This window comes from Centrocercus urophasianus, unplaced genomic scaffold (genome assembly GCF_019232065.1).
Source record: "Centrocercus urophasianus isolate 14NV4802_14NV808 unplaced genomic scaffold, USGS_Curo_1.0 seq_18, whole genome shotgun sequence".
In the NCBI taxonomy this organism is placed as follows: domain Eukaryota; kingdom Metazoa; phylum Chordata; class Aves; order Galliformes; family Phasianidae; genus Centrocercus; species Centrocercus urophasianus.
The window spans coordinates 23,990,586-24,010,461 of record NW_024884733.1 but is presented as its reverse complement, the minus strand read 5'-3'; the positions used below and the strand labels follow the sequence as shown (position 1 = coordinate 24,010,461).

The window sequence follows — 19,876 nt, the reverse complement described above, 5'->3', positions numbered from 1 at the left end:
GGTTGTGGATGCCCCATCCCTGGAGGCATTCAAGGCCAGGCTGGATGTGGCTCTGGGCAGCCTGGGCTGCTGGTTTCTAAGATGCTTCTTTTCAGTTTTTTAATCAAAGTGAGTTTTGATAGCAACTCTCCTTTCTTTAAAGACTAATCTATTTAATCTGCTCCCTTTTGCCTGACAAAAGTTCAGAAACAGTGGAAGCTGACGTCCAGCAGAACACAGAAGGTGAAAGCTGTAGTTGAGAGAGGACATGAGGACAGGGGTGTTCCTTAGCACTTCATGATTAAGTGGAATAGGATAGCCACCTACAAGGCAACAATCTTATCTTCTTTCTACTGCTCTTATGGTACAGAATGGATTAAAGACTTACCTTTTATTTGGGCTCATTTACTGCAACAATTTCATATACTGGAACACAACACGTGCAACCTGAAGATGGACAAACAAGTAGCTTCTTGTATCACCTGGGTATGGCAAAACGACCAAATCCTTTGACTATTTCAGACACACAGACCTCTTGTGGACACGGTCCTCCCTTAAGGAAAGGTTACAGGAAGGCTAAAGGTTAAGGAAATACCTTTGCTCTCTGCCAGCTGGGGAACCCTTGAATAATTTAGCAGATCCATACAACAAAATCAGAGACGTACACTAATAAAATAAAGCACTTATCTAATTTCTAACTGAAGAGCTTGAAATCTCTATGGATGCAAGTCACTGCTTATGTAGCACCAATGTGTGCTGTGTGATCTACCTACAGGACAATTCACAGGGTTAGCTTCAGCCTGCGCCAAACTCTTTACGTATCTCAAAAGGAATCACTGGAAATAAACTTCCACACGATAGCCTTTGTAAATTCCTGTAAAATTTTGACTGAGCCACGGCTCTGCCCACCTCCTTCCTCCCAGCAGATCACCACCACGCCATCGGCTCTGGAGGTTCAGAACGCTACGGGAGAGGTCGGGCAAGGCGTGAGGGCGGCACCAGAGCCCCTCACCTGCAGCTCTTCGTGCCGCCGGGGTGCCCGGTGATGTCGGGGTATCCCCATCCCGACGCGGGCAATATGGCGGCCCGGCGCCGCCTTTAGGTGCGGAGCTGCAGCCGTCCTCCCCGCCGGAGGGGGGCGCTAGCGTCACCGCGGCCGCTCGGCCTCGCGGGCGGCAGCCAATGGGAGCGCGGAGAGGGCGCGGCAGGCTGGGCTCGTTCCGCCCCGCCCTCCATAACGCATTCGGCGCGCGCCGTCGCGGTGCATGCCGGTGCGGTGCGGCGCGACGGGACCATGGCGAGCGACTTCTACCTGCGGTACTACGTGGGGCACAAGGGGAAGTTCGGGCACGAGTTCCTCGAGTTCGAGTTCAGGCCCGACGGTGAGCGGGGCGGCGGGCGGGGCGGGAGTTCTGGTGCCGCGTGTAGCCGGGCCCGGCGGCCTTAACGCTGGTCCTCCCGCAGGAAAGCTGCGCTACGCCAACAACAGCAACTACAAGAACGACGTGATGATCCGCAAAGAGGTGAGGGGGCGCGGCGGGGGGCGCGGGCCGGCCGGGCGCCGTCATACTGAGGTGCCGCTTGCAGGCCTACGTGCACAAGAGCGTGATGGAGGAGCTGAAACGGATCATCGACGACAGCGAGATCACCAAAGAGGACGACGCGCTGTGGCCCCCGCCGGACAGGGTGGGCCGCCAGGTCGGTGTGCTGTTGCTGCTTCCTCTGGGCTCTTACGGTTCTTATGCACACTAATTAAAACTGTGATTGGACTTCTAACCCAGCACCACATGTAGGAAGGAGAGCTAATTCAATTAAGATCTAATTCAAACCCTAAATGGCAGTTTAGCTGTGAGAGTTAATGTGAGTCACAGGCACGGTGCATTCATACCCTGCAATAAATAAAAGTCGTCACCCCGGTGCTTGAATTTTTCTACTGCCACTGTGCAGCAATCTGACATGATATCATCTTTTGCTTCACAGGAGCTTGAAATAGTAATTGGTGACGAGCACATCTCCTTTACCACGTCAAAAATTGGTTCGCTCATCGATGTAAATCAATCCAAGTACGTACTCTGCTTTTGTGTTGCTGTTGTCTTTATGTAGCCTTCTATATTAGAACCTACTGATTATTAGGTGCTCGTACTTTATGTGGTTTGAAACTACTGATCAGCTCCTGGAAGCACAGGTACTCTCTGTTGCGACATAATTAACCTCACGTCATTGCTTGATAGATTTCAAATTCACTGAGCAGCTAACCTTACTACAAGAACACCTGTTAGATGCGTTCAGAGAGTCAGTCTGAACTAAACTGTCTCTGGCCTGTGTACATCCATGTTTCTAACAGAACTAGGACTTCTGTATTTCAGAAAAGGCTGCATATTTTGTTTTGTAAGTGCAAAGCAATGCTGCTATGCAGTGATAAAAACGCACATCCTGTCAAGACTTGGAACATTCTGCATTCCATGTTTTTAAGGTTTATCAATCGATACAAGAATAAATTAATGTTATGTCAACAACAACCCCTAAAAAATCCTGCTATAGGTTTTTTTTTTGTGTGTGTGTGTGTGTGTGTGTGTGTGTGTGTGTGTATAGACCTATGTATAGGTTAATTCTAAAAACTGCTCTTACAACTTAAGTCTTCTTTTTCCTTTGTTCCTTCTATTATGCACTGCAGGGATCCAGAAGGTTTGAGAGTGTTCTACTACCTGGTCCAGGACCTCAAGTGTCTAGTCTTCAGTCTTATTGGACTACACTTCAAGATTAAGCCAATCTAAATCAAACAAACTGAAGTTTGTACTGCAGTGTCTGTACATTGGGGGGAGAGGGGGGTATGCTTTTTCAAATCCTTGCTTCTTCAGGCCCGAAGCTTTTATGTATGTTAGAATTTTTTTTACAAACTGTAAGTGACTGTCTTAATAAACTGTTGACATCAATATTTTTAATTTAAAATTTCTGGTGATAAACTGACTTCCTAACACTTCTTTTATCATGGTACATGTAGGAAATGTCATTTCAGTTGTATCACAAAGGTATATTTCACTTCTCTGCAGTAGAATTAAGCCTCTCGTGGCTCTGTGAAAATATACTTCTGTCAGCTGCCAAGATAAACTTTTGTTACTAATTGTTGCCTTAGGAAGGCCTGATCAAAACAACTCAAACCCTGGCTCAGCACATGATGCATGGTTATAGCAAAGACACAAGATGTAACAACCTCCTGCTGTACCCACTTGCCTTTAGAGCAGAAGTAGACAACAGACTGTGCAGGGACCATCCAGGGTCTTCACAGATGCTCCTCCCATGCAGCTTCTCTTGGAAGAACTGAAATTAGAAATGTGGACCATGTTAAGTTCTAGACTAGCATACCTTTTTCTAAACTAGCACACCATTGCTTAAGAGGCGTGGAGGAGGACCAAGCACGTGTCTCAAAGTGGTAAGTTTTGTAAGCACTACAGAAGTGGATGGATAGCTTTCCTCACTAATGTGAACTTGAACTGGCAGCCTGATGTGTGCTGGTGCCCACCTCACAATGAGTGGAGGTGGGCTGTCTTGCTTTTAACTCCCCAGTTAAGCCTGGAAGTGAAAGAAAATCAATGTAAGATACAGAACTTTTGAGCCGTGGTGAAACTTAAGACTTCTGCAATATGCAATATGTAAAACTGTGCTTCTTTCAAGTGATTTTTCTGCTGCAATGGGAATCTTATCAAAACCAGATCCGGATTAACCAGCAATTTTCTTGTAGTGTGGCAGGTTTAACTTAACTTTAGCCAAGTTTTAATGTGAATTAAGAGACTTTTCTGCATATTATATGGAGCTCAAGAAAAGCAACTCCAGTTTACGAGGGCTGTTATGTGCCTTACCTGAGACACAACATCAGCTCTGTGGCTGACGGTATTACAAAGCATCTGGGTGAATCCTCTGAAGCTGAAATTCGTGTTATTTGAGTAGGAAGCAGTAAAGAGTCCTCCATTCTGCTCAATATAGCCAAAAATGCTGTTTCCTAAGAAATACAAAAGAGCAGGTTATGTGTCGGCGTGGTAATTATTGAAGTTCATCTTACACTTCAAGTCCTCTGCCCAAGCCCTCCCTCAGGCTTTCCCTTCTCTGGCCACGATCTTTTCTAGACAACCCGCTGCCTTCCCGCACCGCTCGCCATTCCTCCCCACCAGCCTTCCCATTCTGCCCCGCTCCCGCTCAGGGCGGTGTCAGGTCGCGCCGCCGGGCGCCATCTTGGCTGTGGGCAGCTCGGCTTCAAGTCGGCAGAAAGCGGCGACCGCCATCGTAACTGAGGGCAAAAGCGCACGGCCGGGAGGGTGCCATGGGGGTAGGTCGGGGCCGCGGCCGGGCCGTGCCGGGCCGACCCGAGCCGAGCTGACGGGCTGTCGCTGCCTCTTGCCTTGCAGAGGATCGGGCTGCAGCTGCGAGCTACCCTGGAGAACATCACCCGGCTGCGGGCCGAGGGGGAGGACTTCCGCTGGTACCTCAAGGTGCGGGCTGCGGGAACAGGGATCGCCGCTTTTAGCCTGAAACTGCCGGGCATGGTGCTATAAGCGTCACATCTGCCCCTTGAGCACGGCGAGCTGCAGAGCTGCTGCGCTTTTCCGCACGCGGTGCAGGCGGGCTGCTACACGAGCCGCTCACGGGTTCCCAACGCACGCGTGGCACCGTGCGCTGCTTACCTACCGGCGCGTTCCGTGTGAAGGGTAGAGCCTGCACTGCTGGGGCAGGTGCTGAGCCAACATCCCCAGCACACGGCTGCAGTAAGTGACGAGCTGCGTTCTTCCCATCTTCTGCTTAGTGGCTGCATCTCGCAATACATGTTCCGCCCAATGCACATAAATTCTCTGATTTATGTTATTTTTCAGCTGAAATGCGGGAACTGTGGTGAGGTCTCAGAAAAATGGCAGTACCTCCGGTTGATGGTGAGTTTCCCCGTGGTAACCTGCATCAAACAAAGAAAACAAGCCTGCCTTGTACATGGAGTGAACAGGAACATCAGCGTGCGACAGATGCACATCAGATGAAATAGCTCCTGGTGATAGCAGCCATATGCAGTCAGGAAAGGCTCTTGTATTTTGTATTCAAAACATATATGGAGACTTAATTGAAATAAGCCATTGGAATGGTGACTTGGTGATAAAATATTGACACCTGCTTTGAAAAGCCACCTTTCTGTGAAAACATCAGTTGAAAACAAATTTTGAAGTGATATTAGGATAAGCTTTGCTTAAGGAATGTTGTTGGAGGTTAGGCAATTTGGGGGGAGTTCAGCATGCTGGATGAGCATTTGGAAACTGAAGAAGCAGAGTAAATTTGTCAGGGATAAAAGAAGGCTTTGTTATTAGAAAGGCATAATCATCTCCACTGAATGCATTTTGAGTCATTAAGGACATAACTATATCATTATTCAGTGTTTTAAATCTAGAACAGTTACTGGAGAATTACAGCTTTCTGAATTACACATCTCTAGTTTCTAAAAGCCTTCTCAATGCAGGACTTTTAAAAAGCAAAAGTTGGAGACTTCTTGTAAAACAAAGAAGCACACGCAAAAGCTGTACCTTTGCAGGGGCTTCCAGTGACTCAGCTAGAATGGAATTAAAAATATTTCCATTGTTATGATCTGTAGGACAGTGCTCCCCTGAAAGGAGGCAGAGGAAGTGCCACTATGGTGCAGAAATGCAAGCTGTGCTCCAGAGAGAACTCCATTGGTATGTGTTTAGAAACCTAAGACGCATCATCCACGTTATACTTTTCTCCTACATCTATTTTTCAGTCCCAATTTTTGTTTGAAACATTTTTCCCCCCCCCCAAGTACACTGATATTTGAGTACCCATCTGATACTGTCATGCTTATGAAGGAAATTGAGAGGTCAGTTGGTCATCAACAACATAAAAAAAGAACTTAAGTCCACAATGTTGGACAGTAGGAACAACATGGCCAACTTCTCAGCACGGCTGGATTATTTTTTCTTTTTGAGATTCGAGCAAATAGTCTGATGTAAAGAGATGCAGCTACTTGGCTAGCTCAGGCTGTCACATCTGGTTTTTCCACTGTATTCTATCTTTCTCTAATTGGGCTTTTCTCTCTATTGGGATGTATCTGCTGCTTTATAAAGACATATAAGAAAACAAACATTAGAAAAGTGTAGGATGAACTAGGCTGAGAGTTATAATTCCCATTAAATACATAAAACAGTCATAAACTAAATGCATGGTTATGAAAGTTACGTGCGGGTTCTTTGTTGCTCTTTGCAAAGGAATCAAAGGATTTCCACAAAGGCAGCTCTGGAGGTAGAGCTGGAGATGCTCACACACACACACAAAAAAAAAACAACTGTACAACAATGTTCCTTGCAGCTGATGGTTTGTCAGGCCTCCTGGTTAGTTCAGGCTTCTGCATGAACAGAACTCTCATCCTTTAAGTCATTTTACAAAAGTATCATTTGAAATTTTTTTTTAATTTTATCAGCAAGATAACAAAATGGTATAGCGTAAACTTCTCCAGAGGAGCAAGAATAATTCTACCTTTTGAAGAACAACTGCAGGAATTGCTTGCTTACTTTGTTTCTTTTATTCTTAAGGATTTCTTTTCAGAAGGGAGAAACAGCTGGGACTTGGTTTGTGCTATGTTCTGAAGATGTGCTGCCACTCACTTTTACACATCTGTTGTTTGTTTTTTTTTTTTAGATATTTTAAGTCAGACAATCAAACCATATAATGTAAGTTTGTTTTCTTTTATGCAAGTGAAATATGAGTAGATATTAATAATATTCCCAGTTCTTGCTGTATCATCACATTCCCCTTTCAAGAATACATAAACTACACGTGATAAAAAAAATTGTCTCTTATAGACTTCTGAACAGTCTAATGGAGAATAAAATTTGCATTAACAGAGCTCAGTCTCAAATATAGAATGATCTGTGATACATTTCACAAGCAAAACAAGAAACTGTATTACTCAAATCACAGGTGATTGTTTCCTTTTGAAGGCTTCCTTGTGGCAGAGCAAGACATTCAGTTAATTACAACCCATTAAAATAGCCCTAGGATTTTGCTGTCACTTGGGACATCAGAGTTGATAGTACTGCCTATAAAGCAGTTCATTCCCAGAGTAATATCTGTCACTGTTTTATTAGCTGAAAACTAACACTATTCTGACTCAATTATAGGCTGAAGACAGTGAGAAATTCAAGACAATAGTGGAGTTTGAATGCCGAGGTTTGGAACCAGTTGACTTTCAGCCACAGGTGAGTTCATACTTGGGATTTGTTTATCAGTTTTTAAGAGCACTTCCAGACTCTAGAGCAATTAAAATACAGTTTTTGAAATGTTGCTGCTCTTCCTGGAATGTCCTGGACCTCCCTGATTTTCCATCTTCTCGACAGTACTTTATTCAACTTCAGGAAATCACAAACAGCACAACACTTCTGGAATTCTTTGTACTTGTGTTCCAGTAGCATAAAATACCCCTGGATTATTCATAATGCCTTACACGTGGCTGAGCATCACTCATCTGAACTGATCTGAAATGTCTTCATTGCTCAGGTTATTGCAAACGGGAGTCTTTCAGAGGGGAATTGCAGGAGCATGCAGGTAGCCACAGTCAGGGGAACTCCACTTTGGTTATTGATACATTACAACAAAAATAACCAACGTTCCAGATATGAACAGTCATCAATATACAACCTCTCCATAAATCTTGCAATATGACATCAAAGCTGTAGGAAACGTATAGGTAATCTTCCTTTGGAAACTTGCTCAGACCAAAACCGAGGAAGGCAGTTAAAGGCTGTTGCAAAGCACACTTCAGGGTTCAGAGTCAAAGGACTTCTTCACTGCCAAGCCGGTTCCTAACGATTCATTTGCTTGTGCATGCTCATGCTGTATGCAATCTAACTCCTTACTATATTTAACCAGATTAGGTGTAAATAGACTGACAAATATAAACCTGTCTTATCCTCCCCTCAGACTGTGACACTATGCTAACAAACAGATGAAAAAAGCTGATCCTACAAGGAATCAGGTATAAATGAAGTCACCACAGCGTTGTGCTGCAGGAGGAGTCTTCATTTTTAATTCAAATCCATCTTTCTAAGCAACAGAAGGGATCTTCGCTTATTCCTGTTTGAAGGCTTTGATGCCAGACAGAACTAAGAACTTGAACTTCAAGTAAAATCTATGAGAAACCTCTGAGATGCAGATGTTTACGTATCAGCATCCTACCTGTCACTTTTATCTGCAGAACAAAGACTTCACAGCTTTCATAAGCTTTTCATATAATATTCCCTAAGTGTAGCTTGTGCACTTAACTGGAGAGTACACTTGAGTCCCTCAGCAGATTCTTCAGTGAATTTCCTGATGCCCAAATGAATAAATACATGTACTTCTGTGGCTCCTTACAGTTCTATGTATTTTATATGATCCAAGCCAACCTGTCTGCCCTGCAGTCTGAGGGACTGGCCATAGATTACTGTACAATTTTTTTTTTTAATAGGTACAAACCAACCATCCCTGAGGTCAGTTTAGCATGGAGGATTCTTTACAGAATTTCTCTTAAACCTTCACCTTCTTTGCTTTGTGCCAACATTAATATTTACACTGGTAGCAGATGTGTGTCAATATGCTGTTTTTGCTTTAACTGTTGGTCCTTTGCCTGTCAGCAGAGGGCAGACGAGGCATTGCAGTTCCCAGCTTCCTTTAACAGATTAAATGAGTCTGTGCTTTGACGCCAAAGCTCTAAGAATGTGTCTGGTATAGAAGCTTGAAATTCAGTAACATAGCTTGTTGTTCCTTGGAGTGCTGGGGAATCTCTTTTTCTACTCTTTGTTCTATACTTCAGCTCTGCTTTTTTCACCCATCATGGTGATGTGCCTCCTCAGCTGTTGCAATTCCTTTGAATTGGGCTTCTGACAATTATGTACAGGGCATATTTACACCGTGCCTTGCAGATAACTCTCCTGTAGTCATGTCTGCCACACTGTGGTCTGTTTAACTCCCAAACACTTAACCTTCCACTAAATCCTAAAGTATTTTACAGTCATGTGGTTTACTTCAGGCATACCACACAGTGAAGTGTCTGTTTGGTACTAGAAGAGATTTCTTTATCAAAAATGCTGGTGCAGATCCCTAGCAGAGGACCGAGAAACCACCTTTCCTTCCTAGATGTTTCTCAGTAAAATTCTACAGTTAGCAGTAGCACTATAAGAAACCCCCCTGTATACTATTGAGATGGTTGAGATAATTTTAAGTTTCCTTTAAAACTAATAAAGCTTATTTTACAGCTTGAAAACTGTAAGCCCTAATATAACTGATGTTTTAACAGAAAAATCAGAAAGAGCGTCTTGTTCTTGTGCTACATCCCTGATATGTAATTTCTTTCCTACAGCTATTCCTATCTTTTCCTTCACTTCTTTAAAAACAGTAACAGTAGCAATAGTGATGAACTCTACTGTTTGGATGCTATTATCTGTTCAGTTAGCTAACTGATCTCCTTGCACTCAAGGCTTGCTAGTTGCTTCTATACCTAAATCCAGTATAGGCTACTTCCTTCTCTGGAGCAGCCTGGATTGTGATCATGTGTAAACCAGAACAACTGACTCTTTTCCATACTTTTTCTATGTTTTCTCACAGTGAGTTTATTGTGTAGCTATTTTATGTATAGTACCTGTATAATTTCTAAATACAAATTAAAGCTATTAGTAGTTGGATGCTGATAGAACTCAACTTCACTTTTTAAAGTTTATCTAAAACTACTGAAAGTACTTTTCTGGTAAAAAATATAAAACAGCCATATTGTTTTGTTTTACACTATGGTTTGTTTGTGTCAAGACTTCCCATTTCACAAGTGGTGGGGGGGAGGGTCACAGCATCATGCTGACCTGCAGAGCAGAAGGCAATGATACTGCCTTCTACCAGAATACAAACATGCTCACACAGGTGTTTATCAATACACAGACAACAAAGGGACAAGTCACTTACCCTTTCTGAAGGTTGCTGAACGCTCCAGAGGAGGTGATCTCCAAATAGAGATCCTGCTTCCTCAGCTAACCCTTAAACAAGAGTGAGGAGGAGTGGACCCACATTCTACTCCTGGTTGCCCAGGTGCATCACTTGCACCTGTGTGCCCTGGGTTACCACACCTTCTCACCTGGTAGTCGATCACTGGTTCAGGCCATGACCTAGCAATCCTCATACACGACCCTTGTCCAGGAAACAGACTGGCTGTTTTTCCTACCTAATTTAGGTAAAATACAATAAAAATGTGCAATGTTACTTTCATTAAACATTTCAGTTTCATAACATTTTCTTTGTACAGCTTATTCTTAAAAACTTATTGCAAATGTGTTTGCAGGCAGGATTTGCTGCTGAAGGTGCAGAGTCTGGCACACCTTTCAATGACATAAACTTGTTAGAAAAGGTATGTTGTCTGAGTTTCATTAGTAATTCTAATTATCTAGCTTCTGTTCGCTATGACACTAGCATGAAATATGTATCTTGCACATGAAAGGCTAGTTTTGCATTTTCATGTAGGCATGAGAAAGTCATAACTGGACAGAGAAACTACAACTGTAAATAACCAGCACTAACAGTTAATAACAGTTTCATTTTATCAGCACGCATTTTATATCTTGGGAGATGACAGAGAAATGCAACATATAAATCATTCAGAAATTTCAAAGAGCAAAGAGCCACAATACTAAATGGCTGCTGTTATTCAGAGTGGTGAACTAATTTCCTTCGGATGTCTGTACTTTTTCCTCTGCACAGAGATATTAAAAAGTAAGATAAAGACTCTCCTTCAAAGCACAGGATAATGACTCCAGCATTGCAAATCTTCCTTGGCTGTGAGCAAGAATCTCAAGGTCAAATCTGTTCCCCTATATCCTACTTGGCAGGGATCTGCTTGTCTGCTGAACCACATGACTAGGGCATTGTAAATGATAGATAATCCTTTCATCTGCCATGGCTGCTGTTTCGTCCACTGCAGGCTGTGGACTGCTTTTTTATTTTCTTTAAAGTTTGTTAAGATGTAAGAACACTGACACTGAAGTCCATTTAGGTCAGTCCATTTCAGGTCAGCGCTCTCACTTCTCTAGAAAATTAGAATACAGCTTAGATTTATGTTGGAAGCACCACACAATCAGTAAGACCCAAACTGTGAGTGAGGCTTAGCTTCAGTTAATTCCAGTCTGTGATTTAGACACTATTGTCATCTATCGTCTGTGGCTAATGCTATGAAATCTTAATTCCCACAGGATTGGAATGACTATGATGAAAAAACAAAGGAATCTGTTGGAATCTATGAAGTTACCCATAAATTTGTTAAATGCTGATGTTCACACTGCTAACAAACCTTGGCATGCTTATTGACGAGGGAGCTGAAAACATCAGAGAGCTTCATGGCGTTATTGTTCACATGTCTGAACTTCACAAATAGAAACCTAAGTAAATTGTATTTACTGTCTGTGGAACATCTAATAAATGATTCTTCACAGAGAGCTTTGAGATGGTCTTAGTACACATTTAAAGTTATATATATGCCTAGCTGAATTCAGATGTTTTCTTAATGTTGTTTTTTGGGAATACATACGTTTGAGATGGACTGCTGCTTAACAAGTATTTAGATGACTCATTGCATTGAAGTTTTAATTAGGTTTAATTAATCTCCAAGAAATAGCCACATTCCATTCTCTAGCAAATAAGCTCTTTTCACCCACTACACCTAGGAGATGGCTAGGAGCGTTGGTCAGGAGAGCGTGCTAACTGCTGAAGCAAAGATGTACATACTGAAGTGACAGAAAGCTATGAAAGACACAGAAGTGACTTTCCAGAAAATACTTACTAAGCTTAACTGCTGTTGGCACTTACATCTGTTACTCTTTCTGAAAATAAAGTTACCCTTCTGAATACGTTACCAGGTAAAGCAATTTCTAGCTGCAGACACTTCCTATTTCTTGGCAAGCACTCTCACAGCCTTGCACATTTTGGTCATGTTTAAAAAATCAATACTTTTTCTTGTTAACTTCATTCAAAGACTTTTGCTCTGAGTATGTTAGTTTCTTCATCCGCCAAAACCTTCCCTTCTTTGTTCAAACTGAAAGGATAATCCTGGTAAGTGTTAAACCAAGCTTTGAATGCTTTTCAATTGAAAGCTACAACAGTACATCACAGGCTGCAGAGGAAAGAGCCCTGACAAGGTAAAGTTCATAAGCCTTTGGGGTTATGTATTTTAAGCTTGTCTCCCCTTCCCTGTGCTTGCAGTACACACTATGGTGTTGCTTACACTTCCTGCACTAAATAAAGATACCAAGCAAATCTGAAAGCTGAGATACACAAAAGAAGGGTGAAGGTGAATAGGTTTCTGAGCTTTAAAACTCACATCACATCCTACCAATACGCTCAGACTTCAAGTTCTACCCGTATATCTGGCTGAAAGTAGCATGCTGCAAGGATGATTCATCTGACCAGAATAAAAATAATATGGAAGTCATGGAGGTTTAAAGACTGAGGAGTTCAAGTCATCTGTACCATGATGAATCTTCTGCAAAAGGTGGAATTTCAGCAAAAGGCATCTGCATTTGACTCCAAACAACTTTGAGCTCCTTGGCTAAAAGGTCTCTTTTGTTCCCAGCCACTTTAGCTGCCGGAGTCCGAGTCAGGAACAGCAGGAAGAACTTGTCAGTACTGGTTTGATCTTGATTCACAGTGTGATTAAGTTACAGTGATGTCTATGCTTAAGCTCTCTTGCAATCCTTTAGAGATTTCTGTGAAGACTTGCTCAAGTTCAGTGGTATTTCTTTTTTAAGGCATAAATGTACACAGCGGAACAAAAGCAGCAGATTATTGGACAGATTTCACGTATGGATGGTGAGAGACAACACTGCCAGAAGTATTCTTTTTAACCCTTACAAGAAGTACAAGCTATTGGGAAATGGACTACTCAGACTGTATAATTTTGACGTGGTAATAAAAGAACTTTATCGTTACTAGTAGATAGCTTTATTTCATCACAGTTTTTTCTAGTCAGTTTAACAACACAGTGAGTGATTGCAGGTTAGTTAAAGCCTCTCACTTCATTTTTCATTTCTCGAAAAGTTGTTATATTGGAAAGGCTTCAAACTGTTGAGGTACAACGAGTTCTGATATTGATTCAAGTTTAAAGAGAAAAGTAAGTGTGATCACTGTAAGCAAGCTTACTGAAAGTGCAAACGTAATCACACAGATTTAACACAATTGCTTGTATTCTTTTAAAATCCAACAGTTCAAAGGTGCTGTTGTCTACCTGAAACTCACAACAAACTCAATGTTTGAGTTCATAAATTTGTTACCAGTGCTTTTTTATTCTAGATGTGTTTTAAGAACACGCTGATCTGTTTGGACAGATGGCTCCACTACTTCATTCCAACACTCTGACTGTTTTTATTTCCTGAAATACATACTCAAGGTCTGTGCTTGATTTTTTTTACATTCAAAAATCAAATTGAATCTACACAGTGTTCAAGTTCAATGAAGATAAATGAAGCCAACTGAGCTTAGTTGTTTGTCATGTTGAATGCTGGTTGGTATGTACTGCCAATTAGAAAAAGTCTGCATTTTCTATCACAACTGTAAAGTGTTCCAGCTCTTTTATTAACTAACTACCAACCTTCTTGCCTTTTAAAACATTAAAAATATCTTCTAGTGACTTGTATATACACTGAAGGAATTCTTTACCATTCCTAGTTGGGTAAGAGGAAACATTGCAACCTATCCAATCATCATGTACTTGATATCCTACTCCAAAGCCATCAGGCACCACTGGGCCAAATCCTCCTAATTGCACGGCTGGACTAACCAATGTGCTCGTAGAAATGATGTTGTAATTAAGCCGAGCATAGGCTTGGTCTTGATAGAAATCAGGCAGTGCAGTGCCTTTGGATAAGGCCAAATAGCGCAACCCAAACAGATGTCGGTCAAATCCCTGACCTGTTGAAATAAAATAACAAGTATTAGAGATTTCTGTGGGAAGTAAACTCACTTATTTCAACCTCACACTGCTCCTAAGCCACAAAATGTCTGTGGAGCTCAGAGTTTCGTCAGTATTAGCAAGAAATACTTGTCATAACCCAGACATTCTGCACTTCTAATGCACTTACTAGAACGAAGGCTTGCTGTTGCACTGCAACCAGGAATCACAATAGTAAACCAAACTGGAGTGTTAACAGACAACTTTAATAATGCACCACATTATTTATTTAGTTATCTGAGCATTTGCAGGTGATTCAAAAAAGAGACAAAGGATTTCCCAAATTTATTAATCTAAAAAGGAAGAGGATTTTGCATCAATAGAAAAAGGCAAATTTTAGACTCTGTTGGCTAATGTTCAATAGTCTTCTTGAGTTTAATGAAGCAAGTTATACTTCTGGAAAGGTCAATTCAAAAGAAAAATACTAGGAGTAGCACAGCTAAGGAATCAGTTTGATTTGGAAGCTGTTACAGTCTTAATACCCCTACAGGCATAAGACAGCAACTCTTCAGTCATAAAGCTGAAGTTCTTGGTTGCCCTGGAGAATACAGTGTGCAGTTAAGTATTTATCAGTGCTTCCAGTCACCCAACTGCTCTGTGGACAAAAACTGAAGTATAAAAACTTTTGGGCACATTAACAGTGAACTAGGAGCACAAAGGCATTCTCTCCCCATTAAGAAATGCATCTCAAAGAACACACTTTAAGCTGCAGCCTTCTGCTAGTTTTTGTTAATTTTGCATGAATATAAGGCCTCCATCAAAATTCACAGAATCATTGAATGACCGGGGTTGGAAGGCACTCCAAGGATCATCAAGCTCCAACCCCCTGCCACAGGCAGGGCCACCAACCTCCATATCTAATACCAGATCAGGCTGCCCAGGGCTCCATCCAGCCTGGCCTTGAACACCTCCAGGGATGGAGCATCCACAGCTTCTCTGGTGCAAAGTAGATTTTTACAGCAACCTTAACAAACAGTTCAAAAAGCAGAGTGTTTGGTATAATGCAACTTACCCATAGCAGCTTCTTTTGTCAAACGGCCATGGTACTTTGAGCATTCCACAATCAACTCCTGAAGCTCTTCTGTGCTATGCTTGGACGGTTCCCTGACAAAAGCCTCTGAACATTTCTTTGTATGAACAGAGGCAGGACGTATGGTCTCTGTGCGTCCATGTTTGAAAGCTGCAGTACTGCAAGATTCATACGTAGCAACAGTCTGATTGTACTGCCGAAGGAAAGCCATCTGGAAGGCAAGCTGAGCCACCGCATCTGGGCTTACCTTCTTCTGCTTTAGCAGTTCCTTGCCCCCTTCGCGGAACTGAATCATATTAAGAGACAGTCCTTCTACACTGGCATCAAAATTCTGCTTTGCTTTGGTAATTCCTGCTTTTAAGGCATCGTTCAGTTTAAAGTCAAGTTTCTGTACTGCTGTGGAAGAGTCTACTGAAGCAGGCTGGGACCGAGGGCTCACAGCTGGTACTTCGGTACTGTCTTTAAAGACTTCATTCTGGAATCTGAGTACAGCCACACCATCGCCCCAGGAATGTTCAAAATTAACTCCTGCAGTGCCATCTTTAGCTATGATAAGATTGAAGGATTTGTCATACCAGCGGTTAGCAGCATCTCCGTGCAACATAGTATGGGACAAGTGCACAAAGTCTTTAATGGGAAAATCATCTAAACTGAGACAAAACACAGCAGAGTCTACTTTTTGAAGAGCTTCCTCATTGCCATTATCCAGTAGCTGCTTTCTCAGCAATGCCCACGTATCTCTGTTCTCACTGGAGAGGTAGCCAAGAGGGAAGGCCGAGGCTGGACTGTTATCACTAAGGATGTATTTGAAGTGTGCTTGTATTTCTGAAGGTTTCAGCATATTTCCATCTCTATCAATAACATCAAACACATAAAAATTCCCCTTTCTCAGTACCAGTAAATGTTTTGCCTTTTCATCTGTATAAAGCTCATCTCTGTTGAGTTTAGGCAACCGTGTGGAATTGAAGAGCCTGAAATACTGAGACATATCTAGAGGATATGCATTGACCATGTAAGCACCAAACCAAGAAAGTGAAGAAGGCACAAATCGGATAATTTTCTTAAAGAGCTGAGTGTCACTTTTTTCTGGATTGAGGTGAAAAACTTCTGGTTCCAGATAACCAGCCCTGAAGGTCTTCATAAAACGTATAGCAGAAACAGTCATGTTTGTAGCTCGTATGAGTTGATCATTATATTCAGATTTTGGATCAGGATTAAAAGACATGAATGCATTAAAATTCAAAACGACAGGTTCACGTGCTTTTAGGTACATATCAAACCAGGGACCTGAAAACAGAGAGTTGAGAAACAGATCAGAACACAAAAGCAGCATTCTGAATCAAACAGACGTTCAGAAAGTCAATATCCTGCCCCAGTGATCATAAATAAATACCTACTGCAGCACATATGAACAGGAAAAACATAAGCAATAACTCATCCAAGGATTCTCCCAATGTCCAATCATGCAAAGAGTACAGCTGGTTACTAGTAAAAACACTGAATTTGGAGCTGTTTGTACAAAGATTGTCAATGTTGTTTACAATGAGGGAAAATTTCCTTGTTTTCTGTATGTCTCTAACAAATCATAACTTTTTCCTCTTTCTATCCACTGACACTATCAACACTGAACAGAACTGGCAAAATGATGAGGTTAGAGAGAACCTCAAGGTAATTCTTTCAGGCTGAGAATAGACTTCAGGAAGAATTACATTTGCTACCCCAGGTCTTTTAGACAGTCTCACTTCATTGTGTGGCCTGTTGACATATCAAGAAGCACAAATGTGAAAGAAACGTTCTGTCCTTGCCATAACCAAGGTCTGGCTCTAAGATGTGGTCATGCCTACACACGTGTCTCTGAGAAACAAAATCCAGGAGTTAAGGCAGGAAGGATGTTGGTTTTGTTTGTTCATTTGTTTAAGTAGGCTCTATTATTAACAACTTTGAACTCAGTAAGGTTTGGTACTACACACTGTCAGGAAGCAGACAAAGGAAGCACGTGGCCACCAAAGACAGCTGATGGGCTGTAAGAAGGGCAATGGGCTAACTCAAGGATCTAAGTCACAATTATAATTCCTGGTCCTCACTGATTAGTAACCACATTCCTCATTGTCACATCGCCTTTTAACCTTGGTCTTGAAAGATGAAAATGGGGGCAACTATACATATGTTCCGCTTGGTTTCTGAAAGTATCTCTTATGAGGCCTAAAAAAGGAATTATAACTAAATAAAAGGAAGATAAAAGCTCTGTATTTCACTGACACAAAGCAGAAGCATGTTGGTTAGTCTTGACAAACACGAGAGTCAGCAGCAGTTAAAACTCCACCTACTGTACAAAGGGAATGGATAGCATGAGCTAATAAACCGAACAGCAGCTTGTATGTAATACTCTGCTATTCTCTACAGAATTTGTGGTTGCTGTGCAACTTGCAAAGCCAACACCCTAGTGAGTAATCTTGGTAGACAGAGAGGACAACATGCAAACTCCTAATTCCACAGGTATTTGAATATTTCCACCTTTGTTGCTACCCATCCATTCAAAACTTTCACAAGCTTATGCATTTGCTTCTGCATTGGAAGTCAGTGAAACAACAATTAGGAAGAACAACCTAAAAGCTATGTATACCTCCCTCTCAATTTGTACTCCTTTATTCTCACCTTTCACTTTCTGCATCTCTCAGTTTCTTCTCCTCTTTATAAAAACACGTGTTCCTAGTTGTTGGGTTTTTTTGTTTGGTTGGTTTGGTTTTTTTTGGAGGGCACTGTTTCAAGTCCACAGTACCGACCACTTTCTAACCTCCCTCACAGTTCTGTTTTCTTGCTAAGTAACTTGGAATTACTTGAAAATCATCACTTTCATTCCCTTAATAGGGCTGCCCGTGTAATTAACTTGTAATATAGACTATGCCTGTGGTTGATCTCTTCCTCCCATTGTTTTTCACTCCAATAGCACCATTTCTTTCCCTCCCTTTTCAACTGCGGTGAGCATTCTCACTCAACTACTTGAATATTTCCTATTCAAAAAGGGAAAAAAAAGTCCTTAGGACTGCAATTCTTGTTTAGCAACATTCCACCATCCTGCAGAATTTTGGTACATTCAAGTTACATGCAGGGCCTTCTTCGTTTTACCAGATACTCAGAATTTGTACAAATACTGTTACAGGCAATATTCACAGCATGCTATTCCGAGCTTATGCAACAGAGAGCTTAAGCTTTAACCCATTTTATTTGTAGCATTATGAGCTGCCTATTATGAAGCATGATGACCTAAAGACTCCTTCTGCATCCAATCAGAATCCCAGAAACACAGAATGACCTGACTTGGAAAGGTTCACCAAAGATCACCAAGTCCAAACCCTGGCGCACACAAGATCACTCAAAAACCAAACCCTATGAGAGCATGTCCCAATGCTCCCTAAGCACCAGCAGTTAAGGACTGTACCCACCGCCCTCGGGGCAGAACCTTTCCCTCACCCCTACCTGATCCTTCCCTGAGGCAACTCCCCGCTGTTCCCTCAGCCCCCATCGCTGCCATCAGACAGCAGCGCTCAATTGCCGTCCCTGCTCTCCCTGTGAATAGCTGCAGTCACCATGAGGCCTCCCCTGAGCCCCCTCTGCTCTGGGCTGAACAAACCAAGGGACCCCTCATACAGCTTGCCTTTTAGACCCTTCACCACCTTCACAGCTCTCCAGAAGCAGAATATCCCTTGGCCAACATACCTGTGATGTAACTAGTATGCTTGTTCTGGTTGTCTTGAGCAACTAGTTGCTCATGCAGCTCTCTTCCAATTCCCTTTTCGAACTGATGAGCAAGTTCTTCAGTTTTCCTACAGCAATCAGTAAAAGATTTGAAATGCTTTCACAATTCATATTTTCGATATGTAACATTCAACTTTAAAGCAACAAACGGTTCTGCACTATGACTATTTTATTTGTCCGTACCTGAACTGGTCATCATTTAAAAGAGGTTTCTGGGCATTCAGATATCTCCTAATTGTATCTTCTAGTTTGGGAACAGGCAGTCTGAAGGAAGGGGAACAAAGACACTTGAGCAATGGTACTGATGAGGTTTCAGCTTCTCATAGTGTGGTCGCAATTTCTCTCCCCGCTTCTCTATCCTTCCTTATATCCCTTATTATCTCAATGCTTATAAGTTTCTTAATGAAAGGAGGAGAAAGGGAATAGATAAATATGTCATCACAGCATAATGCCCTCATGAGAAGCAAAACGCGACTGCTGTTATTGCAGTGAAGGCTCTTAAGACCTTGCAGGCAACACACCGACACAAACAGCTGCAAGGAGCAGCAGCCACGCAGCAGAGAGGTTTAATTTCACAGAACCACCGAATCACAGGATATCCCGAGTCGGAAGGGACCCGTAAGGCCCATCTGGTCCGACCCCGGCTCCACACAAGCCCACGCACCGTGGCAGCCACCTGCCGTCCCTGGGCTCCCGCATCACCATTCTCTTGCACGTTTCCCACCAGCATCGCTAAAAGCTTCCTCTCTGCCCGAACACGAAACAGATGAGTACCCACAAACAGCCAGCGAGCCCAGCGGGACCGCGGCTGAGCAGCACCACGAGGAAAGACGGCTGCCCTCTGCTCACAGCCCCTCCGGCCGCTCCCGACCTCAGCCCGCGTCCCCCGCTGCCCGAGGACGCTCCTTACAAGGCCCTGCGTCCCTTAGGCGCCCGCGGGGCCGCCGGTCCACCAGGGCGAGCGGCCCGCGGTACCTGGGCAGGCTCTTCTGGTAGTGCATGGTGGGCACGATGCTGCGGTGCAGAAACTCGGCAGCGCCCGCGCTGCTGTACGCCCGCCGCCAACGGCACAACGCATCCCGCCCAGCCGCCAGCTGCCTCGCCGCCAT

General features: G+C 42.8%; 3 protein-coding genes and 1 long non-coding RNA gene across 8 annotated transcripts in view; 2 read left to right on the top strand and 2 right to left on the bottom strand.

The window, feature by feature from the left end:
* Positions 1-1,075, bottom strand: part of LOC122160641 — a 41,033-nt gene extending 39,958 nt beyond the window's left edge. For 4 of the 5 annotated variants that reach the window (XR_006168922.1, XR_006168923.1, XR_006168920.1 and 1 more), the window contains exons 1-2: positions 992-1,075; positions 368-426 (exon numbers count right to left, since the gene is read on the bottom strand). This is a non-coding gene — a long non-coding RNA (uncharacterized LOC122160641). The other variant, XR_006168921.1, reaches the window with a different exon arrangement.
* Positions 1,076-1,221: 146 nt separating this feature from the next.
* Positions 1,222-2,928, top strand: MAGOH (mago homolog, exon junction complex subunit). Its single transcript, XM_042819415.1, has 5 exons — positions 1,222-1,361; positions 1,444-1,502; positions 1,567-1,677; positions 1,960-2,042; positions 2,654-2,928. The coding sequence occupies exons 1-5, from the start codon at positions 1,274-1,276 to the stop codon at positions 2,751-2,753; spliced, it is 441 nt and encodes a 146-aa protein (XP_042675349.1). The 5' UTR covers positions 1,222-1,273; the 3' UTR covers positions 2,754-2,928.
* A 1,280-nt stretch (positions 2,929-4,208) lies between these two features.
* CZIB (CXXC motif containing zinc binding protein) lies at positions 4,209-11,474 on the top strand. Its single transcript, XM_042819413.1, has 8 exons — positions 4,209-4,300; positions 4,380-4,463; positions 4,842-4,898; positions 5,603-5,684; positions 6,664-6,695; positions 7,146-7,223; positions 10,328-10,393; positions 11,232-11,474. Exons 1-8 carry the CDS (start codon positions 4,295-4,297, stop codon positions 11,307-11,309), a joined length of 483 nt encoding a protein of 160 aa, XP_042675347.1. The 5' UTR covers positions 4,209-4,294; the 3' UTR covers positions 11,310-11,474.
* Positions 11,475-12,959: 1,485 nt separating this feature from the next.
* On the bottom strand, positions 12,960-19,876 carry CPT2 (carnitine palmitoyltransferase 2). Its single transcript, XM_042819412.1, has 5 exons — positions 19,743-19,876; positions 18,951-19,031; positions 18,729-18,835; positions 14,994-16,298; positions 12,960-13,941 (listed from the first exon to the last, which is right to left on the bottom strand). Exons 1-5 carry the CDS (start codon positions 19,874-19,876, stop codon positions 13,610-13,612), a joined length of 1,959 nt encoding a protein of 652 aa, XP_042675346.1. The 3' UTR covers positions 12,960-13,609.